Raw genomic sequence first — 26,781 nt, 5'->3', positions numbered from 1 at the left:
ACCCCGCGCGGGGCCGGGCGCGGCGCTGGGGGCTGCATCTAGGAACAGCTATAAAACAAGCGCCCTGGACACCTACGCGCAAAACAGACTGCGCCCAGTAAAACTTTTCCTAGGCTCCTTCCACACTCACAAAGCCCTCCCCGGTCCAATGTCCACCTCTCCGAGAGAAAACGGACACCCAGAGAGGTAGAGGACTCAGTTAAGATTCTGCCGCTCAGGGCGCGTCCAGTTTTCGTAGCTCGCCAGCAGCGAGGTTTCGGGTTCCCGGAGTCTCGGGTCACTGTCCCAAGCTGCCCGAAGCTGGGGAGGCCCCGTCCAGCTCCCGGAAGGCTGGAGGGAGGTGAGCGCCAGCGAGGGGGCTGGGCCGAAGGACATGCGGGCCAGAAGGCAGGGAGGGGCCGGGCGGGGGGCGGCCACGCTGCCCCGAGCGCGCCCGAGCGCAGCGCCAGGCGCCCGGAGCGCACGCGGCTAGGTGCGCGCGGCTGGCAGGAGCGCCCGGCCCGGGCGGCCACGGTCCAGCCGGTGTCGGGCTCCGAGGCGCCGGCGGGGGGCGAGGCGGGGCGAGGCGGGGCGGGCGGCGCTGCAGTGCCCGACGCGGCGGGCTGGGGGAGCTGTGCCCGCCTGTCCCCAAGGCCCGGGCGGGGACCGGCCAGCTGGGTCGCCGCGCCTCTGGGCTGGCAGGGCGAGGCGACGCGTTGCCAAGCGCGCCTGGAGCGGGCTCGGGCCCCAAGTCCTCCCGGGCGCCCGGCCGGGGAGGCCCCGGGAGAAGCCGGGTCCCGCGGGGAAGGGAGGCCGCCGGGGCTGCCGCTCCGGCCCGCCCCCGGGGTGTCCCGGGCCGCTGGACCCGCCCAGGTAACCCCATCCTCGGCCCGCCCCCGGCCCGCCCCCCCGGCCGGCCGCCCGCCTCCGCCGCCGCTCGCAGGCGCTGGGGCGGCGCTGACAGTCTAGTCCGCGCCGGGCAGCGGGCGCAGCAGCGGGCAGGGCTGCCGGCAGGCACGGAGGCAGAGCCCCGCGCGCGCCCCGGCCCGCGCCCGGCGCCGCGCCCCAGCCCACCCGCCGGCGCCCACCTGCGGCCCGGACGGGAGGCCCCCCGCGGCCGGGCGCCCGCGGCCGCACCATGAGTCCCCGCTCGTGCCTGCGTTCGCTGCGCCTCCTGGTCTTCGCCGTCTTCTCGGCCGCCGCCAGCAACTGGCTGTAAGTTGGGCCGGAACCGGCGGGGCCGGGCAGGGGGCCGGGCACGGTGGGGCGGGGCAGGCCCCGGGGGGCAGCGGGGTGGTGCCGGGCGGCGCGGGGCAGCGGGCGCGGGGGCGCCCGGCAGGTGTCTCGGCCGCGGGGCGCGAGGCTCGCTCGTTCCCTGCCTGCCGGGGCCTCCCTCCGGCCACCCCCGCCGGCCCCGGGTCCCGCTCCCAGCCCGGAGGCGGCACGGGTGACGGCGGCGCCCGGGGCGCACGCAGCCCGGGCTGACAGGTCGCGGAGGGAGCCCAGTGCCGGGAAGGGCTCCGGGACCCGAGAGCAGGTTAATCCCGACAAGTCCCCGAGCCGTCGCGAGCTCCGGGCGCCGCGCTGCGCCGCGCTGCGGGCTGGGCTGCAGGCGTGCAGGGACCTGTTTCTGCTTGGGGGGCGGGAGCCAGGGATCCTAGGAGGGAAGAAACTGGGGCGCTGGCCTCCGAGAGCCCGCGGACCGCGCCGGCCGTCTCGCTCTCTCTCTGGGGCAGGAGGAAACTCCATCCAGCTTTGCAGGACACCAGCTCTCCTCTCCGTGGAGGAAGAAGAGTGACCGCTGGGGACCCTCTGCTTTTATCTCCCTGAACTGGCCTGGCTCTGAGAGTCTCCTTTGGGAAGGACTGGGATTTGCTGAGAGGTGGATCCTGAAGGGACAGTGGGTTCTAAACGAACCGGAGAGCAGGAGGACTCGGGATAGCCCCTGCCATGACCAGCGCCTAGACTACATCCCGGCTCCAGTCCGCCTGCCCAGAGTTCTGCCCCCATCCGCTGTGGGCAGCCAGTGGGGAGCCAAGCTCCAATATTGATCCGGAGAAGCATGAGGTGGGAAGGGGGATGGCCAGGAGTGTCGCTGGGGTTTCCATGGAGACAGTGGGAGAGGAAAAAAATTCTCTGTGCATCAAGACCAAAGAACAAATATCTCCCATGAAATTGCCCCGAATGCCCAATGGCTGTTGCTATGAGGTCATTGTGGCCAACCAGGTTCCCGAAGGCTGGAAAAGGGGTGTTGTTAGTGGGGGGTAAGAGCCACCGAGGGATGGGGTAGGGGCGGCATGGAGGTGATGTGGACTCCCCCCAGCTGTTCTCAGCGCGGGCAGGCGAGGAACTCGAAGGCAGCCTGAAGTGGCCGCAGAGTTTTTGTTTTTCTTGGAGCCTTCTTTGATTAACACTTCAGTGGCGATGGCAAAAAGGGGTTCCGGGCAGGACACCGCCCCTCCTCCCACTGCCCCTTCTAGGTCACCTCCCCCCTTGAGTACAATTGGGCTAAGAAGAGGGGACTGATGGGAAACTAGGGGAGTCTGGGCTTACTGGCCCCCAATTTGGGATCCTAGGCTTAGAGCAGGGGGGGGTCTCCAAAATGAGTGTTTCGGAAAGAACAGGAAGTGGGTGTGAGCAGGTGCCCAGTGCTGCACACGGGCAGGGAGAGAAGTGGCCTGGCGGGAGTAGCATCCACCATCGGGAGTCCTGCCCCTGCCCCTGGGAGGGTGCTCCACCCACCCGAAGGCAGAGCTGAGAAGGGGCCCAGCTCAAGGGCTCCCAGGCAGTGTCACTCCACCAGCCTGCCCCAAGGCAGTGCCAGAGTAGAGCCTGTGGGGCCCCATCCACAGCATCCCCCTCCCCCCAACAATCCTAGCCCAGGACCAGTCCCCCAGCTCTGGGTCAGCCACACCACGGGGAATTCCACAGCCTGAGTCTGGGGCTCCGCGGCAGGGGTGGGGAGAGGGAGGTGGGCAAACCTGTTCTCGGGCAACGGGGATGGTTCAGGTTGCCACAAAGCAGGGCGCTGGGTGACCCGGTTCGTTCCTGCTCCACCCCGGGCTTCCAGCCAAGGGTCTCTGCTCGGCTCCAGGCAGGAGGAGCACGGGGGTATCCAGCCCCCTCCCAGCCAGAGAGGCTCTGATGGAGAGCTAGGTCGGGCAGCAGCCAGGACCAAGCCGGTTCTGGAAAAAGAGATGACACCACCTGGCTGCTTGGGAACAGGTAGGTGGGGTTCAGAGAGAAAAGTGAGAGAGAGGCTTCTTTGCCGCACCTGGGTAGGGCAGGGTCCATGCTGCAGATGCCTGAGAAGAGATCATGTAAGCTGGAACCAGCCTGAGGTGCTGGTAGGATCACTGTACTGAGAATGATAGAGCCGCTCCCTAGGGTTCCCCAAATCCTGACAGATGGGAAGGTGGGGGATCACAGTGCCCCAAGTCCCTTAGTTAGTCCACGGCAAGTATTGAACCCAGAAGCCACCTCTGGGAGGAAAAGCCCTCAGCAGGCAAGTATCCCACCAGGCTTGGTGGCTCGAGCTGTCCTTCCCAGGCCAGTGATGCTGGAGTCCAGCTCCAGGGGATGGCTGGCTGCCCTCAGAGAGGCAAGGTGTGACTGTCCATGCTCCCTCTAGCCCAGAGCCGGCAGATTGGCCGGTGGCAAAACAGCCTGTCATCTGTCGGATGCGTAGCCTGGTAGGGAGCCCAGGTGTCCTGCGGTGTGCAGCTGCGGGGCAGAACAGAGCCAGGACTGGGAGGGCTCCACAGCCCGAGGCCTGGGCAAGCCCGGAGAAGCCGGGAGCTGTTGATTAGACTTGAGTCTGGCACCCGAGTGAGCTGACAGCTTGTGGCAGCTCCCCCCTCACCAGGGAGGGAAGGATGGCGCGAAACAGACCTGTCGGTAGGGTGCGAGCCCAGCCTCCGCACAGACCCAGCTGGGAAATGCCTGTGTTGTCCCCCTGTGAGGCCAGACTCCAGCCCTCGCTCTGTCCCCTCATCCTGGCTGCTGGAGAGAGAAGCTGGAGAGAGGAGAGAGAAGCTTCACTCTTATTAGTGTGGAGGCCCTGGAGAAGGAACAGTGGGGTGCAAAGCTGGGCCCCAGCAGACGGCCACCATGGGGAGGTGGGGCAGGGCAGCCCCGTCCTGTTATGATGTCACTGGAGTTCACTTCACCTTTCTGAGTCACCTGGACAGGGACTTCAACTTCTTCATCTGTAAGAGGTACCATGGCACCATGGCACCCTGGCAAGGCTCCAGGGGAGCAGGTGTCCCCTCCCACAGGGTACCCAAGAGCATAGGCCCTGCTCCCCCAGCCTACACCCCTGTCCTGTCATCTCCCCTAGGGCACACTGGCAGGTCCCTCGGTGTCCCGAGTCACACTTCTCTTGGGAGCCCCAAGAGCAGTGGTTGCTGGACACATCTCCAGTGAGTCCAGGGCAAGCCTCCCTCAATGGACATAACTGCCTCCATCCTGGATGTGTCTCAGCCAAGCACCCCAGTGGTGGCTCACCCAGTCAGGCAGTGGGTAGGGGTATCCCCTTAGCAGCGGCAGCAGGAGGTGGGAACCAAGCTGAAGAAGCAATGTCTTACCCAGAGGTAAAGGTGTGGCCAGGCAGAGCCACCAGATTCCAGAACAAAGGGGCCTCTCCTTTCCTAGAGTTAAAGCTCACCCCCTTCCCAGTTCAGGACATTGGGTTCCAGTCACAACAAGCCCACAATCCTCTTCACTTTCCTGGGAGCTGGGCCCCGCAATGGGCATTGTGGGCTATGGAGCAGCATCCAAGATGGGCCCACTGATGCCAGGAGCAACCCCCAGAGTCAAATGAAGATCTCTCCAGATAGTGCCCCATGGGACAGGGCAGGTGAAGAACTTTCATCCCCTTTACCACATTAGAGCTATTAAGGGTCCCTACCCGCCCCTACCCCAGAGACAGGAGAAGGTTTTCGAGTGCTTCACTCCATAGGTACAGAGCCAGGGTCTTCCCAACAGCACTGGAGACTGACTTGCACTCGTCTGTCCATCTCTGCCTGGTTTTACAGGTGACTCTAGACTGTTTCCTAACCAGTGGCTGTAGTCCAGTAGTGTGGCTTCAGGTGCTTCTGACAGGAGATAAACACCCCCTGTCCCCTCGGAGGGCCTGGCATATTGTAGGTGCTCAGTTAACACAGGCAGGGCTGGGTCCCCTGGCGCAACATCCAAGCCCTTCACAGTCCTCGACAGGGCATGAGGGGATGCCCCCCTGCCCTGAGTCACGGGGCAAGGGAGCCTAAGCCAAATTGGATGCCAGCAATTGGGGCCATCCCCCTCCAACTGACCCCCCCCCCACCCAGCAGAGCGGCAGTTCTGCCCGACCTCCACCCCTCTGGCCAGGCTGACTCCTCCACGCCAGGCTGAGCGCCGGCTCTCCTTGCCCTGCGCACAGGGCCCCTGGACCCGGCTCTGCCTGAGGCGCTCACAGTCACGACCCAGCTGTCTGCTGTGTCCTAACTTCCCTCAGCCTGGGATTAGCAATTGAGCAACTCAGCAAGCATCTGACAAGACAGTGCTCCCTAAACCTGTTGAAACTCGCCCAATTCAGGCCCTGTGGGTGCGTTTGGAAAGCTGAGCATTTGCACCGAACCTCCTCCTCCTCTCGTTCCTCCCTCTGGGAAGAAGGGGTTCAGGCCGAGCCAGCCGGGACAGGCGGGGGAGGACCCTGGATGGGGGTGGCAGCTGCCTGCCACGGGCCCCACCGGTCACCCCCACTCCCAAGGAACTCGCGAGAGCCGCTGCTGGTGTGTTTGGCAGCCTCAGCTGGAAGGCGACACGGCGACCCCACGGTTGCTGTCCAGATTTCCACAGGGGCTGCCAGGTTTTATCTCTGAGTCCTGAACTGCATCTTCTGTGATTCAGCCAAACTCAGGATAAGGCTCGCTCCCTGCCGTGACCCCACCAGTTCCCCCTTTCCCTGCCAAACCCCCCTCCACCTCCCACATCTCCTGGCAAACTTGAAACCAAACTATGTTTTAGAAGTCCCCCTGCCAAGAAGTCAGACCCCCGTGGTGGAGGGGACCTGGTCCGAGAAGAGCAGGGGAGGGAGGCGGTGGATAGAGCAGGGCTGTGTGCGGGGAGGCGCCTCCAGCCCACTCCCTGCTCGCAAGGGAACCCAGGCGAGGCTGTGAGCAAGAGCAGGAAGTGCAGGAAGGATGGAGGAAGGCCCCGGCTCACACCCCTGACCAGAACCCCCCACGGCAGAAGAAGGTGGCCTGCAACCCCCTGCTCCAGCCAGCCCCATGCTGCAGGGGATGGACCTCTCAGCCAGGGAGGGAACCAAAGCTTTCCCCATCAGCCCCAGAGAACGGGGGTGGCAGTGTGGCCATGGGCTCTCCAGGATGGGCCTGCAGGCTCGAGAACCCTCTGGAAGCCACCAGACATGAGCCTGCTCCCATCCCTCACCAAGTAGCGGGAGAGGTGGCTAGCTGGGTGGCTGTGAGGACGAGAAAGGCACCTCTGGGGACACTGCCAGGTCAGAAGGGCCCCCGATCTGATGCCATTCCCCTCTACAAGCACAGCTGCCCCAAGGAGGACAGCCTACCCGGGCTCCATCCATGCTGCTTCCCGGCCCGGGAATGTATATGTGAGTGGGGCATGAGGGTGGAGGCCCCAGCAGGTAGCAAGGGGAGGGGGTTAGCAGGCCTCAGGGAAAGTCGTACCAAGAGGTGGGAAAAAAAGAGGGCTGAGGGGGCTGGAGCAATAGCACAGCAGGTAGGGCATTTGCCTTGCACGCGGCTGACCTGGGTTTGATTCCCAGCATCCCATATGGTCCCCTGAGCACCACCAGGGGTAATTCCTGAGTGCAGAGTCAGGAGTAACCCCTGTGCATCACCAGGTGAGACCCAAAATGCAAAAAAAAAAAAAAAGAGGGCTGAGGCTTCTGAGGAGGAAGAGTATAGGCGCCAGGGGGTCCCAGGGAGATCAGTGTGGGGAAATACAACCCAGAGGTGAGAAATGGAAAATGGAGCTCCACAGAGGGTCATTATTTCCCCCCCACCCCCAACCCCACAACTAAGGAAAGAGCACCTGGCCAGGCACTGAGTAACACTGCGAGTTCCGGGGATTTAGGGGAGTAGGGGAAAGGGGGCCAGCACCCTGATGCCCAGGTAAGAAGGGGGTGGAGGCAGCAGCCCCTCTCCCCCCACGCTGCTGTGAGCATCTCTGAGGCGGGTCCTCAGGGGGTTCAGGCCTCAGCAGCAGCAACTCCTTCCATGGACCCTGACACCGTGCGGTCGACCTCTCATGGACTGAGTCTCCGTCCCCGGCACCTGCACTCCCCAAAGCAGCCCTTGGCCCAGGGCCCACTGCTGGAGCCTGGCCAGGAGTCAGGATGACCCACTGCATGGGCTCGACCTCGTGCCTCTCCAAACCACAGTTTCCTTGGTGGTCAGGCAGAGGGACAGTCAGCTCCACGGAGACACCATCACGGGGCCCGGGCTCCATCCCCAGCACTGCTCCCATAGACGGTCTTCATCCAGGGGGTGCTAGGCAGGTGCCCCAAGTCGGGGCTCTTTGGCCAGGTGCAGAGACCCCCAAACAGCTTCAGAGCCTGTGTCAGGCTCCCCCTGTCCCCGCTGTCCTCAGCCCAGGGTGCCCAGCCGGGGTCTCCTAACCCCAGTCTCCCCGCTCCAGCTCCTCACTCCCGCCCCTTGGAGCATCCCTGGGTGTGTCAAAACCCGCAGCCCACATCTTCACTGATCAGTGCTCGCTGCAGAGTCTCGGGTTAAAAGCTGGGCCGTAGGGGACACTGTTGAGACCGCCCATGCTCTCCAGAGCAGGTCTCCCCCTCAAGAGGTCTGAGAAGCCAGCTGGGAAGGGGCTGATGGGACCCAGTGAAAGCAGCTCAATGGACAGAACAGGTCAGGAGTCCAACTCCAGGGCCTGAGACCAGGCCTTAAGGGGGTGGACAGAGGGAGGGTGACCACCTTGGTAGGGTGGTCCCACCAGGACCTCCTGCTGAGTGAACGTGGCTTTGTGGCAGCCCCAGAGGTCAGAGCTGTCATTCTGCGCATTCCATAGACAGACACAATGAGTTCAGGGGACCCACTGATTTGCCGCAGGGAGCACAACGCCTCGCCCTGATGTCCACAGGGAGGGTCCAGGGTCCTGGGACAGGTGAGAGCGGCAGGCCACGAGGGCCAGGGACTCAGACACCTTCCAAGGTAGGAGAACAGTGTGGGGTGCAGCCCAGGTGCCTCACTTCACTGCCCAAGAGTAGCGCCTGGGCTGGGCTGGGGAGTGGGGGCTCCCCACTCCGAAGCCCTCCATCTTCCCTTCCGGCTCCTCCTCCTCCTCCCCGGAGTCTCAGCCTGACACCCCAAAGGAAGCTCTAAATGTGGCCCAGCCAGCAGGGAGGCCGCGGGAGGGGGCAGTGGCCGGCAGCGTGGCCAGCACCCACGACACTGATCTCTCTGGCCTCCAAAGCACTCGGGCTATTTTCCGTCCCCTCTCCTCCCAGACACCAGAAGGAGTCGAGAGGTGAGGACTTCCTTCTAGGAACCTGTGTAATGCAGACTTTTAATATATCTATTTTTTGTGGGTTTTTTTTTTTTAAGCAAGCAAACCTGGAAAAGCTTGGGACCAGCCCAGCTAATTTTAGTTTCTAATGAAAACAGCAGGTGGCTGGGAGGATCTGATCTCCCTGGCAGGGCCCTCCAGCCTCGCAGGCTGCAGACGCAGGCAGGGTGCAGGGTGGGGTGGGGTGGGGAAGGCTCCTGGGAGGACCCCTTGGCCCCACCCCTCTGTGTGGAGACGGGGCCCTCGCCGGCAGGCAGTGGAGCAGGGTGGCCTGCTGGACAGCATGGCCGGGACTCAAGACCTGGTGGCTGGGGCGCAGGTGGGGATGTTCAGAGCCTGACTCAGCTGTGGCTGGAAGAAACGCAAACCGGGGCCGCACAGGCAGGCAGGCTGAAGGGGAAAGCAGTAACGCTCGGGGCCCAGCCGGGCCATTCTCGCTCCCTCAGAAAAGGCCTGTGCGTGGACATTTGAGCCCGCGGCAGCGCCTGGGTCAGCATGTGGCATGCGTGTGTTTCTGGGGGAAAGGTTGAGCTTCCAGAAGGTCCAGGAAGGGGGCTCTTAAGGTCCCCTGGGGTCTCAGCAGGCCTGTCCCCTCCCCGTCCCAAGCCGCCACTCTTCCCTCCCATGAGTGGGGACTGGAGCAGCCAGGGTGGAGCCCTGGTCACTGGGGCCACATTACTGACCTCCACTCTCATGTACACCCCGTGCCAGGATGCGAGGGGCCAGGGGCCAGGGCACTGGGAGGCAGTGAGCCCCCTCTGCAGCCTCTGTAGAGCAAGGCTTCACCCCCAACTGGGTCCAAGAGAGCAAAACAGCAGGTGGGCCTGGGCCAGTGCTGCCAGGGGCCTATCTCTAGTCACCCACTGGGCACCCTGGCACCCAGCCCTCCTCAGGCAAGGCTGGAGCCTGTGGAACAGACTCGGGTGGGGCAGAGAGGGGTCAGCTGCTGCACCCAGGAAGGAAGGCAGAGTCGGGCGGTGGGCGCGGGAGCCAGTCGTGGGGGCAGGCGCACCGCTCAGTAGAGGAGGTTTCGCAGCCTCTTCCTGGACGCTGTCCCGGTGACTCACGGCCATTGGCAGCCCGGCCACTCCCTGCCACCCGCCCCTCTAGTCCCTTCCCCTGCAGCTTCAGCCGGGTCCCCGCAGGGCCAAGTACAGGGGGTGTCTGCTTGGACCACCGGGCCCAGAGGCGTCTCCCAGCACGTAGGAGCCCGCAGCAGGATGACCCTGTTTCCTGAGAGGGGACAGGGTTGAGTGGGCAGGGCTTGTCCAGGGCTCACAGGGCGGCCCCGAGGCTGCTCCGCCAGGCCCCGCACAGACCCACCCGCCTCAGCTCAGCAAAGGGGCCAATGGCTCCAGCAGGTGTGCCACGGACAGGTCAACTGGGTGTCCCGCATCCCAGAAGGGCACACACCTTTCTCCAAGTGCTCGTCCCTAGCATCTGGGCAGGAAAGAATCCCACATCAGGCTGGCCGCCCTGTCCCTCCCGGCCTCTGAGTGTGGGCCTGGCCCACTGCCAGTAGCTGGACTCTTGGCGCCCCCTGCAGGCCAAGAGCGCCAGGTGGGACCTGCTCCCTCCGGGACCCCTCAATTCAGGCCGGACCCCAGCTCCTTCCGCTGACCCTCAGTCACCTCCCTTTTGAGAGGCTTGGGCTTATCAGGACATTCACCATCCTCCTGCCTTTCCTGGGCACATCCTGGTTGCAGGAGAGGGAGTAACAAGGACCCTGGGGACAGGACAAGGCTGGGGATGGACGTGCCTTCCCCCAAATCACGCGCCTGGCCCTGTGCTCTGCTGACAGGAGGAGAGAGGTCCTGGTGACCTTCCCCATCCTGAAGGCTGCTCAGCAGAGAGCCAGAGGCCACAGCCCCATCCAATCTTGGTCATTTCCTACAGCCAGGCCCCACCACCAGAGGCCCGAGGCAACAGTGAGGGGGTGATGACCCCCTGGTCAGACCTCCCTGCAATAAGAAGGGAGCATCACCAGGGTTCACCAAGAGCGGCCTCCTAAGGTGCCCCACAGGCCACTGTGGGCTGCTAGCTGACTCCCCGGGTGTAGGTTCCAAGGCCAGATGCCCACCAAGTCCTGACCAGAACAGGTCCCAGCAACTGCACTGTCCACAGGCCCAGCTTGTACCTCATTCTGGCCCAGAGGATCCCACTGCACACCCACTGCCCATGCTGGGGAGATCACAGCCCACTGTTGGCACCCTGGGCAACAGCCTGCCCTGGGGCCAGCCCAGCCCCTCCCTGCCCGTCTGCACACTGGGGTCGAGACTCCTCCCGAGCCACATAAAAGAACATCGTCTCCACTCAAGGCTTTGAAATCGGGCAGAACCAGGTTCAAGGCTGCCACATTTCTGACTTGCAAACAAAACGAAGTACTTAAGCAGTCTGTGCCTCAGTTTCTCCTCTATAAAATGAGGGTCAGTTGGATGACACTGAGGGTTAAAGTACTCAGGCAAGTCCTAATGCAGTGCCATAAAAGATAGCTGTTCTTAACTGCCACCACTGCATGATTTCCCATGATAAACACAATGTCCGAGGCACTTCTCTATTTGGCTGCCTCACTCATTCATTCAGTGAATGAAGGCTTCGTTCCTGCCCAGTGGCCTGGGGCCCACAGGAGACCATCTCCCACACACAGGCTCCCCCTAGCTCCCACATCAGCATCTTCACCACGGGCTCATGCTGCAGAGAGATGAAGAAACTGAGTCTCAGAGAAGGTGTCTGTCCACAATCCTCTGACAAGTTTGGACAGCTCCCTTAGTCAGCCTCAGCCTCCTCCCCTCAGACCCCCGCCACACACATACACACACACACACACACACACACACACACACACACACACACACGCACGTTTACCGGTCACCCTGAGGGAGGCCTGGCTCCCTGTGAAGGACACCGCTCCCTTGTCCAGCGCCCTGCAGGCTCTTTCCTCTGTGAGGGTCCTAGACAGATCCCCTTTGGGGCACTTTCCTCATCAGTGACTCTGCATGCCCCTGCACCCCCAAGAAGCCAGAAAGCTGCCCCAAGCAGTAACCTCCCCCTAAACTTGGCCTGCCACGTCCTTTTCAGAAAAACCAAAATCTCTCTCACTGCTTTTGAAAATTGACCTTCAGGGAAATACACAGAAAGGCCCTCCCCGCCACCCCACCTCGTCCCAGCACCCCCAGGAGACAGATTCACCCAAAGGTCGCTCCAGGCCTCTGTGCTTGGTGCTTCTGCCCCGTTCGGCAGCCCCTGGGTCCTGCTCTGTCATCTCTGGGGGAGCAGAAATAGGCCAGGACCACAGCAAGAGCCGGGGCCAGGCACACCAGACTCTGACTCAGCAGGTGTCACCCCTGAACCAGCCTGGCACAAGGTGCTGAGCTCACGGCGCCCTTTCCCTGGAGAGAGAGGCCGGATTCCCCTCCCGCCACGCCACCACTGTTGAGTCTCGCTCCTGTGCAAAAAATGCAGGGACCGGGTGGGGGACTTTGGCACATCATGGCCCCATCACCCCACCCCTTCATTTTGGAATCCATCAAGTGAGCATCTTCTCAAATCCCAGATTCCGGGTGAGGCTGCAACAGGAGGGCACACAGTTGGGCCCCTGGACGGCCAGGCATGGCCTCCGCTGACACAGACACACTGAGTTCCACAAGGCAACAGGTCCGGGAGCTGCGACAGAACGGTTTCCTCCAGACTGTGATTGTTGAGACCCCCAGGGGGAAAGCCATCACATGACCCCAGCTTCACACTGGAGAGGAAAGAGCATGACCCACTCGTCCCCGCTCCCTGACCCTGGCCTTCCCAGGGGCCTGGCTGCATCTGACACTGGGCGTGGCTGGCCGAGAGCATCCTGCCCTTGCAGCTCGGACGGGCTCAGGTCACGGACTGGCGGTGGTCCCGCAGTGGCCTCCCAGCCTCAAGCACCTCCACACAGAGCCATGGGCTGGATTGGGGGTCACGCCAGGCACAGAGCAGAGAGGGCTCCCCTCAGCTCCCCGCTTAGTGCTCTACCTGCCTTGTGGCTGTGCAAAGATCCAGAGAGAGGTCAGTTCCCAGAGTCCCAGGCTCCTCCCGGGGCTTGGGGAACACCTCCCCCCTCCGCCCTTCCCTGCACTCCACTCGGATCTCCTCTCCCCAGCTACCTGGCCAAGCTGTCGTCGGTGGGAAGCATCTCGGAGGAGGAGACATGTGAGAAGCTCAAGGGGCTGATCCAGCGGCAGGTGCAGCTGTGCAAGCGGAACCTGGAGGTGATGGACTCCGTGCGCCGTGGCGCCCAGCTGGCCATCGAGGAGTGCCAGTACCAGTTCCGGAACCGGCGCTGGAACTGCTCCACACTCGACTCCCTGCCTGTCTTTGGCAAGGTGGTGACACAAGGTGAGAGGGGAGCCCACAGGGGCTGTGGCGAGGGCGCGGCTGGCGGGGAGAGGGCGCCCTATGGGCACCTCCATCCTCCAGAGGGAACCAACAAGGCCGGGCAGGGCAGAGGACAGCGTGGCACCCGGGAACAGACCCAGAAGTTGAGGGGCTCGTTCTCCGCGACATGAACATGTAGCCTGGGTCCGTCCCTTTGGCGATTCCTACTGAGAACTCAGCCCGGCACCCCCGCCCATCCTCATGGGCTCTACAGAGTCCGGTGGGGACAGGCCCGCCCTCTGGCTCAGCAGGGGCCTGGGGTTCACGGTGAAGGCACTGACCAGTCACTGAAGTAGGGACTAACTCTGCTGCCCTCTGAGATGCGCTTCTGTGCTGCAAATGGAGAAACTGAGGCACGGGGATCTAGAAAAACTTGCCCAAGTATCTAGAACTCAAGACTGGCAGAGTCGGGCTAAAGCGATAGCAGTGGGTAGGGGGCATTTGCCTTACATGCAGCCGACCTGAGTTCGATCCCCAGCATCCCATATGGTCTCCTGAGCACCACCAGGAGTAATTCCTGAGTACAGAGCCAGGAGTAATCCCTGAAAATTGCTGGGTGTGACCCCCCCAAAAAAAAAGAGAGTGGCAGAGTCAGGACTTAGCCCAATACCCCAGCTCTGTCATGCCCTGACTCCCCCCTACCCACCACACAAGAAGATGCTGTGAGTGGGGGGGGACCCAAGGGGGCTGCTCCCCTCCCCAACCTCGGCTGGGGTGCTCAGGGAAGGCTGAGATCAGAAATGTGAGATGCTGTTATGCCGAAGGAAGGTGGGTTGGGGCAGAGGGAACGTAGTGGGCGACTGAAAGGATCCTGGAGAGGGCTCCGGGTCAAGCCGCGGGCCCTCGAGGAAGCGCTAACCCAGCTGCCTTTTTCCACTTCCTGAGCGTGAAACTGACACTGCGGAGCCACCAGCCGGCCTGCCCTGCCCCGGCAGCAGGAAGGCGTTGCCTGCGCCAACCTTTGTCTTGGCACCTGTGGTCCTGGACGGCCGGCCGAGGCTGCTGGGCTTGTGGCAGAGTGTTTGGATGTTGTTGGAAACCAACTGTGATAGAAATTTGGAAGCCTTCTCCTGGGAGCCGGGGAGGCCAAGGAGGCACGCTCGGTCTTGGCGCCACCGAGCTCTGCTGCTCGGCCGAAGCAGCCCAGCCCAGGGAGGTGAGGGTCGGCACGGAGGGAGCCCCTGGGAGCGCCCAGGGTGCCCAGCTCGAGGAGGCCCAAAGGCAGACCCTGAGTGTGGAAAGCCCCCACGTACCATGGGCATTCAGCAAGGTGGCGCTTGTGAAGCGGTCACTGAGTTTGTCCCTTGCTTGCACGCCTGCACCCCCACACCTTGTCAGCTTCCTCCTTGGGTCTGGGCAGCTCCGGCAGGCTGGGGGTGCCCTTTCCTCAGGGTTCCCAAACTCTTGGCTCAACCTGGAGTTCCCACTCTTCTTGGTAATGTTTTGTTTTGTTACCATTTCAAACTTAAGAGAGGGGCCGGGGAGATAGTACAGGGGTGAAGGCTCTTGCCTTGCACACGACCGACTGGAATTGGATCCCTGGCACCCCAGAGTCCCCTGAGCCCCACCGGAAGTGATCTCTAAGCACAGAGCCAGGAGTAAGCCCTGGGCACACAGCTGGCTGTGATCCAAAAACAAATTGCAATAAAAATCGTATAGAAATGTGGTAAAGCAAGGTCAGAGCAATAGTACAGCAGGCAAAGGTTTGTTTGTTTGTTTGTTTGCCTTGCATGCTGCCAAACCCAGGTTCGATCCCCAGCACCCTTCTATGATTCCCCGGGTGCCACCAGGCGTGCGTGATCCCTGAGCACAGAACCAGGAGTAAGCCCTGAGCACTTCTGAGTGTGGCCTCTTCTAGCTCTTTCCTTTTCTCTCCCCCGCCTCCTCCTCTCTCACTCTCTTTCTCACATCTCCACATTTTGTGTGACACCTTTCAGATGACCAGTGGGGTTTATCTCCATCCCCAATCATCTCTTCAAAAAGCAATCTTGATGGGTCTGAGGATAGTACAGCAGGCTGGGCACCTCGCACACAGCTGACCCAGATTTGATCCCTGGCACACCACATGGCCCCCAGAGCATCATCAGGTGTGATCCCTGAGCGCAGAGCCAGGAGTAAGCCCTGAGCATCACCCTGACCTGCAGTTGGTGAGGGCTGAGAGATGCCTCCTCCCTGGCAGTGTGGCAGGAGCCCCGTATGGCTGTAACAAGCTTAGAGTCGGGCCCAGAGTAAAAGAACAGCAGGCAGGGAGTTTGCCTTGCACACAGCCGACCTGGGTTGAATCCCCGGCATCCCATATGAGCCCCTAGCACTGCCAGGAGTGACTCCTGAGTGCAGAGCCAGGAGTAAGTCCTGGTAAGCCTGAACATTGCTGGGTGTGGCTGAAAAGCAAAAGGAAAAGGGAGAAGAAAAAAGAAAGAAAAAAAACACGCTCAGACTCTGAGATGCTCTGCAGCTTGCAGGAACCTGAGCCAGGTATGGTCTGGATTCCTGGTCAAGCATCTAGTGTCCTGGGAGCTGGGTCCAGTGTGCTGCCCGCCCCAGGTTATCAGCCATGTGGCAGGGGCCAGCCCTTCCCCTTCACCCAGAGCCTCGCTCCCGTGTCCTTTCACTTTCTCCCCTAGTAAAATTCTTCTTGGAAAGGTTTTCCTTGGTCTCTCCTGAGCAGGACAGGCTTGTCTGTCCCGAGCTAGCAGGTTCCGGGCAGGCTGAGTTGGGCAGAGGGTAGCCGAGGGCCAGCGTGACCTTAGGTGGGACACATCAGTCCTTGGGCCATGGGGTCCTCATGGGTCAGTGACAGGGGAACACGTGTGTGCCCCATGGGGTTGTCGTAGGGTTTAGTGACGTGCTACATGGCTTCCCCCAGGACTGGCCCCAGGCATCAGCAGCCGCTGGCCTGGGCCGGCCTCTCGGAGCTCACGGCGATCCACAACGCAGGGGTGGACAGGTCCCACCTGTCAGCAGCCTGGTTAGTGACACGGCCTCAAAGGTGGAAGTGGCCAGAGCGGGCAGCTCCCTGTGCCTGGAGCCCCAGACCCTCTAGGAGAGTTGCTCATGCAGCCCCTCACCTCCCACAGTGGAGGGAGCTGCCTCGGCCCCCAGTGAGAGCTGAGAACAGGCCAGGGGGCCATGCATGCAACCAAGACCCCATGGCGAGGCCCACGTCCTCTCGGGCCTCAGCGCCTCACCCTGCTGAGTGGGAACCATCCCAGACAGACCTGCCAGTGGTGCCGTCAAGGTACAGACAGGCGTTGCTGAAGCACTGACCGCTCCCCCGGGAGGAGGGGCAGCCTCCTCACCACCAGCCTTGCTGCGGCCTCCACGCCTTCTGCCCAGGACAACCCCTTTCTCCTGGACTCCAGACAAATGGTCAGGCAATGGTCACCAAGTTAGGGCCAAGCCGTGGGCTTCTTTTGGCTGAAAGATCCACCAGAAATCTGGTAGCACTGGCATCAGGGCAGCCAGGCCTGGGAGCCGGGGGCATCCTTGGGGACGTGGACATTCAGCTGAGACGTGGGGCCACCTCTGTGCTCCGATCACCACCCAGACCTGGTGCTCCAGAAAGAGCTGCTGGAAGGATAAGGAGGGTTTGGTTCGGGGAGGAAGTAGAGGCCAGAGAAGGCCTGAAGGGCTTGTGAGCAGATCGTGCTAAAGACACAGACTGGGAAGGGCCGAGCAGGTCCTGGGCCCCGGCCTCATCTGCAAACGCCGTTACCACATCTCTGACTGGCATCATGCCCCTGGCCTATGAGGGGCACTCTCTGTTCAGAGCCACCCCTCACCCCCAGGCTCTGCCTGCCCTGCTAGAGGGCACTGGGGTCCACTGACCATGGCACAGTGAAGAATCAAGCCTAAGTTCGTCTGTCCGCAAACCACGAGTCTGGCTTTATCTCGGACACCGTGCTGGCTGGTCACCTTGGGCTGGACTGAATATGCAGAGACTGTTAGGCTGGACCGTGCCTTGGTGAGGCCTGTCTTCTTAATGTGGAGATCCCATTACCCCCGTAGGGGTGGGAACATGCTTCCCTTCGGGGTGACTTCCTGGTGCCAACAGAGAAGTGTCAGGAGACCAACGGGAGATCCTGGAGGACAGTCCCCTCCGACCCCCATTTCTCAGTGTGCTGTATGGGGGCTCACAGCAGTGACCATAGCTGGAGAGGAGCAAGCAAGGATGCACCTGCCCAGAGGAAGCTGTTGGCCTGCTGGTATATCAGTGGCCCCAGAATAGGCCCGACAGACTTACCCCCAGCAAATCAAGTGGCTGCACTCCACCCCGACCACACACTCAGCAAAGATGCTGTGTCTCGAGCGCCTTGCACGTGCCGGGAACAGGCGAAGCACTTTCTGTTGTTCACCCCATTTGGATTTTCAAAACCCCTGTTACCAGCCCTCGTCTGTGGATAAGAGAATGGAGACCCCTCCCCCCATCTATGCTCAGGTCTGACCCGCGAGTGCCTACTTCCTTCCCCAGGGCCCCCTCCCCCCCGGGCATGCAGCTGTGAGGTCTGCGATGTGCAGCCCCCCTGGGTGCTGGTGGGTCAGAGGCAAACTAGGAGCAGCAGCAGAGCAAAGGCTCTTGGAGATGGAGAGAAGGCCCAAGCATGTGTTTGGGTCTGTGAGGAGCAGGGAGAGCAGAGGCGGGCAATGCCATTTTCCCACTGGGGTCGGGCAAGGAGGTGCAGAGAGGAAGCCCGTGCCATCGAAAGCCTTGCCGTGGCCTGGATCAGCGGCCAAGTCTTTCTCTTGCCCTTGTTATCAAGCCTCTTAAATCCACAGATACTTCAGGAGGTGGTTTCAAGATGAGCTTTTGCAGAGAAAAGAGAGCAAAGGCCAGCAGGGGACAGGCTGGGGAGAGCTTCAGGGGCCAGAGCCGACGCTGCCCCACCGCCAGGGCCCGCTGCGGCCAGCCAGGACGTGCCCAGTGACCCGGTGCCAGCACCACCCCCCCTGCTGCCCTGAGGCCTGGCCCAGCTTCACCAGCTTCTCCTCCAACTGTGCTGTGGCTCAGAGGGCTGCTTCCCCTCCGCCCTGCGGGAGAGACGCAGGAGGGGAGGGCGTGGCCAGAGGACTCCATTGGGCCCCTATGTCCATTCCTGCATGGCCCCACACCAGCCATGGGTCTTTCCCCCAGGAGGCAGGGCTGTCCAGCCGGTTGCTCTGGGTGTCACAGCTGGACTCAGCCTGTGGAGGGCCCCGGCACGAGGCGGCCCTCAGAAAGTCGCACATCACGGGTTCTGCAGACAGATAGTTCTGCCTCCCGGGCCTTCTGACCTCAGGAAACACGGCTGAGGCAGACCGGGTGGCGGGGGGGGGGGGGAGGGGGGGGGGGCGGAAGTGCCACGGGGAGGTGAAAACTGGCAGTGGGTCGGAGCAAATGACTTTATGGAGAAGGGTGCCGGCCCGCTGCCAGCACCTTCGAGAACTCCGCCTCACCTCGGCTTGTCTCAGGAAGAAAAAGGCAGGACGAGCTCCCCTGTCACTGGGATAGGCAAGGCCACTGAGCAGGGCGGTCATCTCCCACATGGCCAGGGAGCCCCTCTACTCCACGGGGCATACCCTAGTCCTTGCTGCCTCAGCCTCGCAGCCCAGTGCCCTCTAGCCAGCAAGACTCCAGTCGGAGCCCCCAGCATGGGCGGGATCTGGGGAGGTCACCACACAGGAGCCAAGGAGGAGAACAGAAACTTCTAGAAGGGTGCTGCCACTGACTCCAGAGGCAAGATGACTTGGCCATGGTGTCCTGTGGGGGCTCCTGACCACCCTGGGCAGGGGAGAGAGGGACGGCACAGAAGACAGACACTTGTCTTCCATCAGCTGCAGCAACTGCCATCCTGATTTGACCCTGGCACCACAGATGGTCCCCAAAGTGTTGCTAGGGGTCACGCTTGAGCACAGAGTCAGAGGAGGCCGAGCACTGCCAGTTGTAGTTCCAAACCCACCCCCCCCCCAAAAAAAAAAAAAGAAAAGAAAATGGGCCAGACCTAGGTAGGGTTCCTGCGATTTAGGGCTGTTCTACGGAAGAGAGTGACTGTGTGCATATTCCTGGGGGCTGTGGGGCCTTTGAGGCAAGATCGTGCCCAGGCTGAATGGCTGGGAACTAGCCTGCCGAGTCCCAATTCGGACCCTACCACTCCGTGGCTGGGGACTGTCAGGCAAGGTGCTTCCCCAGTCAGTGCCTCAGTTTCCTCATCTGTAAAATGAGGCGTGAAAGGGTCGCTGTGGTGAGCCTGTGAATGATCCAGTGCCTGGAACCACCTCATATCTACATTCAGGCCCCTGTGACCTTCCTCTGGGGTCTCCACACCCACCTCGGGCTGAGAAACCAGCATCCCTGTTCCAGAAGGAGGGACCGGAGAGCAGGCCCTGGTGTGGGTTTGGAGAATGAGGCGAGTTCTCTCCCTGAGCAACACCACAGGAAGCTTTGTGCCCCAGGAGCTGCGAAGGGGGTGGGGGGAGACGCCTGGGGACCACCTGGGTACCCAGAGGGGCAGGGAGAAAGCGGCGTGCCAGGCCGGGGTCTGGGCCACCCCACCCGCCCCATCTGCCCCATCCCTTGCTGTCCCTCCCCCCTGGGTCTTTGGGGCAAAGATTTGTGCTGGTTCAGGCCTGGAAATACCAGAAATACCAGAAACTGAAGTCGTCTCTCTCTGGGCGGCCACAGCACAAAACCAACCAACACGATCCTGCTATTAACCTCGATTAACTTGGAGAAGATTCCCTCCCAGACTGCCGAGGCCCCGTGGCTCCAGCCAGGCCCCTTGAGGCCGGCCCCAAATAGCCAGGCCCGGGCAGAGCCGGCCGAGGAGAGTGGGTGGTGGGCAGGAGCCCCGGCTCAAGGGCCAGCTGAGAACAGGGCGTCCTAAGCCTTTGGGGACGGCGCTGCCCCCAGCCCAGCCCTCAGCTCCTGCTGCCTGTCCACAGACAGACACGCGCACAGAGGAGGTGATTGTCTCCCTCTGACCACAGCCAATGCTCCTGGGGGCAGAGCTCTGGCCTGGGTGTCGCAGAGGTAATTGCCAACCGTGGGGCCAAAACCGGCCCCTCCACTCCTGCGGACACGGGCGCTCTAGCCAGACACAGAAGAACAGTCACGAGCACACAGAGACCCTCACAGGGTTGGGTGAGGAGCAGGCCCTGCTGGTCCTACACTCAGCCCTCCATGTGTGCACATGCCAACACATGCACACACACATACACACGCATGCACATGAACACATGCACACACGCACACACAAACACATACACACATGCACACATGTACATACACATGCATGTACATGTGTACGTGCAAATATGTACATGCATCCATGCACACATGCACACACATGCATGCACACACATGCACACATGCATCATGTACACACATGTGCACAAACGCACACACACACATGCACACACACATACCCAGGGGGTCCCATAGCAGTGACACCCCAAGGCACAGTTCCTACGAGAATAAAAACACCCATTGAAGAAGGGGAAGAGGCCACACCAGAATAGCACCCCTGGGGAGCCTGGGAGTGGATAGGTCTGGGAAAGGGGATGCAGACACACCCGTTTTTTGAGTCCTGCTTCTGGAACTTTCTGACTGGGTGACTGGGACCAAGTCCCTTCCCCTCCCTGGCTCTCCACATGGCCATCTGTGGCCTGGCATAGTGCCAAGGTGGCTTATGTGCAGTAGACACCCCTGGACTACAGGGGGGTGACAGGCACTCCCAATCCACACCAGGGGTGGTGAGCAGTAGGGGGTTCTCTGGTTTTACTCTTGTAGAAGATGGGAGGCTTGAAGCCATACCCAACTGTGTGCAGGGCTTACTCCTGACTCTGTGCTCAGGGGACCATATGGGATGCCAGGGATGAGATGTAGGTCAGCTGCATGCAAGACAAGCACCTTCCCCGTTTTACTCTCTCCAGCCCCCCCTGACTTCACTCTTAAAAGGGAGATAGAGCAGTATCCTCCAGGGCCCCTCAACAGGAAGGGCTGGGCGGGACCCCTGGGAGCAGGTGGGCCGCTGGGGCACAGACCCCAGAAGAGCTCGGCTTTGATAACGGCTCTGCAGGGGGACCAAGACCACCCCCCTTGTCTCCCGTAAAATGACCTCCCTGGTCTTGGGAGGATGAGAGCAGTACCCCTCAGTGGTCAGCTTGCTGACTCAGCCAAGCCCCAAGGGACCTCCACGTGGTCACTCACCTCTGTCCAATGGGGGGTGATGAAGACTCGGACTTTGTGGGGCTGAGGAGATGCTCCGCCCCGAGAAGGCTGTGGGCACGAGGCCGGGGGTGTCCACGTGGGTCCCTCCTGCCTCTGCGGAGGAGAGTCAGGGACCAGGACCCAAGCCTACCTCCGTCTGCCCCCACAGGGACCCGGGAGGCGGCCTTCGTGTACGCCATCTCTTCGGCAGGTGTGGCCTTCGCCGTGACACGCGCCTGCAGCAGCGGGGAGCTGGAGAAGTGTGGCTGCGACCGGACGGTCCACGGGGTCAGCCCCCAGGGTAAGCGCAGGAGCCGAGGCACATGCTGGGGTGCTGGGGGCCTGCCCCGGGCCCTCGCTCACCCGCGGCCCCCTGTGCCCACCCACCCCGTCCAGGCTTCCAGTGGTCCGGCTGCTCGGACAACATCGCCTACGGTGTGGCGTTCTCCCAGTCGTTCGTGGACGTGCGGGAGAGGAGCAAGGGGGCCTCATCCAGCCGCGCCCTCATGAACCTCCACAACAACGAGGCGGGCAGGAAGGTAGCGTGCCCCCTCCCCATCCCACCCTTCCCTGCTGCCACTCCCACAGCGGGGGCAGATGCTTCCCCACCCACACACAGTTCCAAATCCATGTCTGTGGTCAAGCTCCAAGCAGCGCCTCTGCTGCCCAAGGGGTCCGGGCTGGCAGCATGCGACATAGGAGAGCAGAGTTACAGAAGAGTGGGAGCACCCGCCCCCCGTGCTCACACAGCACATGCCGCACCAACACCCGGAGAGAGACCAAGATGGGGGGTCAGGCTCTCGGTCACACACCTAACAGGCGGCAGGGCGGTGAACCCTGCTGGGGTTACCACGAACATCCTGAGCTGCGCCCCGCACTCGAGAGTGCAGACCCAGGGCTAGAGCCAAAGCACAGCGGGCAGGGCGTTTGCCTTCCACAGCCGACCCGGGTTCAATTCCCAGCATCCCACATGGTCCTCCGAGCACCGCCAGGAGTAATTCCGGAGTACGCAAGCCAGGAGTAACCCCTCTGCAATGCCGGATGTGACCCCCCCCAAAAAAAAATTAAGTCTTGGGGCTGGAGTGATAGTACAGCGGGTAGGGCATTTGCCTTGCACGCGGCCGACCCAGGTTCAATCCGCAGTATCCCATCTGGTTCCCTGAGCACCACTAAGAGTAATTCCTGAATGCAAAGCCAGGAATAAGCCCTTAAGCATTGCCGGTGTGACCCTCCAAAAAAAAAAAAAAAGTGCAGACCCAAGCGGCCCCTCAGCCACCAGCTCTGAGCACCCCCGGGGTTAGGGTCCAATGTGGCCATGCAGCACAGCCCGCAGCCAGCTCTCCCCTTTCCACCCCCGCAGGCCATCCTGACACACATGCGGGTGGAGTGCAAGTGCCACGGCGTGTCGGGCTCCTGCGAGGTGAAGACGTGCTGGCGCGCCGTGCCACCCTTCCGCCAGGTGGGCCACGCACTGAAGGAGAAGTTTGACGGCGCCACCGAGGTGGAGCCACGCCGGGTGGGCTCCTCCAGGGCGCTGGTGCCACGCAACGCGCAGTTCAAGCCGCACACGGACGAGGACCTGGTGTACCTGGAGCCCAGCCCGGACTTCTGCGAGCAGGACATGCGCAGTGGCGTGCTGGGCACGCGGGGCCGCGTGTGCAACAAGACGTCCAAGGCCATCGACGGCTGCGAGCTGCTGTGCTGCGGCCGCGGCTTCCACACGGCCCAGGTGGAGCTGGCCGAGCGCTGCAGCTGCAAGTTCCACTGGTGCTGCTTCGTCAAGTGCCGCCAGTGCCAGCGGCTCGTGGAGCTGCACACGTGCCGGTGACTGCCGCCCTGCGCCCGGCGCCGCCACCACGGGCTGGGGACAGCCGGCCGTTCAAACAGTTCCCCTCGCCACCCGCCCCCAAAGATACTGGTTGTATTTTTTGTTTTGGTTTGGTTTTTGGGTCCTCCTCTTTTATTTATTGCCGAAACCAGGCAGGAGACACGTAACCCCCCTGCTCCCCGGGCCCGACAGGGCATCTGCCGGGGTCTCCCTGAAGCCTGGACCTCGGTGGCTGCCACTGACCAAAAGGACGTTGCTTGTGCTTCCAGCTGTCCACATGTGGCCGCTGCTGACCGCTCTGCTGTCACGTGTCCGTCTTTCTACCTGCACACTGAAGGTGGGTAACGAGGAGTGTTCCGGCCACTTGCCGACCAACCCAGCCATGGCGGGGAAGTGGGGGCCCGGTGGCAGGGCAGGGGGACGAGGTGCCAACCTGATGGATGTGGCACACCATGCGTACACACAGACCCTAGCAGCTTCGGCCAGGTCACCTTGTCTCTCAAGGCCCTGGGAAAGGTCAAGGGCAAAGGGTAAAAGCCAGTCATCCAGAGCGGCTGGAGGTCCCTCTTGGAGCAGGAAAAGCAGGTGAGCACAGGGCAAGAGGAAGTTCGAGTCCCACCCAGAGCGCAGCCCCCTCTGCTGCCCCCCTCAGCGCTTCAGCCCTTCCTGCAGGAGCTGAGGGTCCCTTTCCAGAGCAGAACTCTCAGCAGAGTTCTGCAGGGAGTCACCCCCTCCGTGACCCCAAGACAGGAAAGCACAGCCCACACACGAACACACTCATCAGACACGCACGGGCAAAAGGGCCACGTGCAAGAGCGCTCTCTCCCCCCGCCATCGTTCCCTTCACGTATCCAACGACTGTGTCCCCAGCCCAGCCCCGGGCTATCTCGCCTGACCGCTGCGTCCTTGGGAGGTGGAATGCTGCTGCCTGTCATGGCAGAGGGCAGCGCTGGGCAGGGCCCGACATGCACAAGGCAGAGGCTCCCCCAGGACTCCCTACCCACAGGTCCCCAGGTCTGAGCCATGGGGAGGGGCCCAGTCTGGACTGTGCAGGGGGGTGGGGGGGGGGGAGAGAGAGAGAGAGAGAGAGAGAGAGAGAGAGAGAGCAGGTGCTGCGACCCATAGGCTGAGCTGAAGCCTGGGTCCTTCCTGAAGGTCCAGACAGTGGCAGAGCTGACGGGGTGGGGCTGAAGGGGCGCTCTCAGCAACTGAGGCCCCCCCCCCCCGTCCCCAGTGCCACCCTAAGGAAGAGGAGCCCTGTCCCCACCCCGAGGTGGCCCCTGCAACCCCAGCCTGGCCCTGTGGAGCAGCCGGAGCTGTCAAGAGCCCAGAGCCAAGAGCTCTGGGCACAGCTAGAGCTGGTGTGGCCTGACCCAACTGTTCCCAGATGGACTCCCAGCCACCAAGGGAACTGGCCGTCTGCCGCCCTCCACGCTTCCCCCACATTGGGGTTCTAGGTTTGAGGTTTGGGATCCCCTCCGGAACGTCTCACACCCCAGGCTCTTGGCTCGGGGCTCGGTGTCTGTCCGGGGGTGGTGCCTCCTGCTTGCCGACTCCCCCAGGGAGCGGGTCAGCACACTGGGCTCGGGCCAAGCTCTCTGCTCGGTGTCCATCCAAGGAGGAGGCCAAAGTCTGCAAGATGCTGGGGACGGATCTGAATGTGGGATAATCTTCGGGCAGGCTGGCTCTGATGTGGATGAAAGCTGAGCTGACCGAGTGTCCCCACAGCTGCCCAGCTGGGCCCACTGCTCCTCAGGCGAGTCTGGCGAGCTGTCTGCTCCCTGCCAGGGAAAATACTCTCCCTCGCTGGCCATAGCCTGACCCAGACACAGGAAGCAGAGACAGCGCTACGCCACTGTCCCCTCCACCGTGTCCGGGCCCTGACGGGAACAGGCCCACCAAGTGGGACAGCCTGTACCCTTCCAGAAGCTTCACCTTTCTGCCCTCCTAGGGGGCTCCTCCGGGGGTCTGAAGGCTGCGACCTGAGCACAAACTGGACTCGAGCAACCTCTGCCCCCACCCTAACCGCTCCCCTGAAGCCAAAGGAATCCACAATTGCAGGAGAACGGAGCTACTTGGACAACCAGCTCAAACTGTCCCAAAAGAAAAAGAGAAGGAGCTGGCCCGGGCCCGACGCAGCGCCCCCACTCTGGAACGGCAGGCGGGTCTGCGTTGCGCGGAAAGCCCTCTCCAGAGCCTCGCCCAGGCCAAGGCGAACTACTGGGAAGAGAAGTCCCAGTTCTGGATGCTGCTACACCCCTGCTATCCCCATCCCACCCTCCAGTTTTATACCAGGTCCTCGCCATTGTGACATCCCCCATCCCCCCCGAATAGTCTGATGCACGATAAAATGATTATTTCTTTATCTTGCAATTGTGGCAGCAATTTATTTTTTTCCCCCAGAAGAGGAAGAAGAGAGACTTGGGGAAGGACCTGGGAAAAGCAGATAAATAGTAGTAAATTTTAGAGATGGGGCTCTCCTTGCCTGTGCCCTCTTAACTGGTTGAAAAGCATTAGGTAAGTCACACACACACACACACACACACACACACACACACACACACACACACAATGCACCTCACCCAGCCTTCACCTAATGGGCTGATCAAAATATGAATAACTGGTCGAGGAGTATGTATTTATCTACACACACACATACACCAACAATGCATCTCACCCAACCTAATGGGCTGATCAAAATATCAATAACTAGTTGCGTTTGTATCTCTCGCTCTCTCTCTACACACACACACACACACACACACACACACACACACACACACACACCCTCTGCTGGCCCGTAACAGGCATCTAGCCCAGCTTTCACCTAATGAACTGAACAAAACCTTTCTAAAGATGTCTATGGCAAGGGAGGACATTCTGGAGAAGCATGTGGCAATGCAGGAGAAAGGGGAACGATGGAAAAGAACCAAATCCCAGCTAGGATGCGGGGATCCAGACAGTTCATGCTGGAAGTTACGGCCAGGACTAAATCCCAGTCCTGAGGAGTCCTGCTGGTGGGGAGGAGGTATGTAAAGAAAGCCATGCTGATGGGGAGACACAGGGTCGATGTTCAGGAACCTTGGTCCAGGGGAATGAAGACCTCAACCCTTACCCTCACACCACCCCTGTCCCCTCACACAGCCATCCGTCCCAGGCTGCCATAAGCTTTACATTTCCTGGGGTCAAGGGACATGAGAAAGGGCTTACAGCAAAGCAGGAGTACCCACAGATACTGGGAAGAGAAAAACACACAGGGGACAAGGTAGAGTAAACTGGAGAGAAAAGGACACTGCAGTGTCAGCCGGGGTCAAAGGCAGAGAGAAGCAAGGTGAGAGAAAGAACCCATGATGGTAGCAGACACGTTAAGGTGTCTATGTCCAACCCGTTTCTAGATCTGGAAAAAGCCCTGGGCTTTGGGTCAGGCAGAAGTGAGTTGGAATCACAGCTCCGACTCTTCTTTACTATATAGTATCGCGGAAGACTCATTATCCCTCTCTGGGACCCGTTTTCTTTATCTGTAACATGGGGTGGTCACCATACCCCAGCCCCACCTCGTCCCTACACCACCTTCAAATGGGACTAAACAATAGATGAGACTAAATTACTCAGTTAGAATCAAACCTACTGGGCCGAAGTGACAGTACAGTGGGTGAGGTGCCTGCTTTGCATGAATCCAACTGGGGTTCAATCCCTGGCATCACATATGGTCCCCCAAGCCACGTGTGATCCCTGAGTGCAGAGTCAGGAGTTAAGTCCTGAGTACTGTTGGGTGTGACCCAAACCTCCCCTGCATGCTCCCCCCCACCAAAAAAAAAAAAAAATCAAACTTACT

At 61.4% G+C, this 26,781-nt stretch overlaps 1 protein-coding gene across 3 annotated transcripts; it reads left to right on the top strand.

Moving 5' to 3' along the window:
• Nucleotides 1–25,313, top strand: WNT4 (Wnt family member 4). Of its 3 annotated transcripts, XR_008793700.1 has the most exons (6): nt 538–1,194; nt 12,659–12,894; nt 21,288–21,419; nt 21,515–21,657; nt 22,479–23,283; nt 24,898–25,313. XR_008793700.1 is itself a non-coding variant. In XM_056123105.1 (5 exons), the coding sequence occupies exons 1-5, from the start codon at nt 149–151 to the stop codon at nt 22,944–22,946; spliced, it is 1,017 nt and encodes a 338-aa protein (XP_055979080.1). In that variant the 5' UTR covers nt 1–148; the 3' UTR covers nt 22,947–23,333. The 3 variants fall into 3 exon arrangements, 2 of the variants coding, with proteins under 2 accessions (XP_055979080.1, XP_055979079.1); XM_056123105.1 differs by lacking the exons at nt 538–1,194; nt 24,898–25,313 and adding an exon at nt 1–186 and having other exon boundaries at nt 22,479–23,333; XM_056123104.1 differs by lacking the exon at nt 24,898–25,313 and having other exon boundaries at nt 22,479–23,333.
• Nucleotides 25,314–26,781: the final 1,468 nt, after the last annotated feature.

This window comes from Sorex fumeus, unplaced genomic scaffold, assembly GCF_029834395.1.
Source record: "Sorex fumeus unplaced genomic scaffold, SorFum_2.1 ptg000047l, whole genome shotgun sequence".
In the NCBI taxonomy this organism is placed as follows: Eukaryota; Metazoa; Chordata; class Mammalia; order Eulipotyphla; family Soricidae; genus Sorex; species Sorex fumeus.
This window is presented reverse-complemented; position numbering and strand designations above follow the sequence as displayed.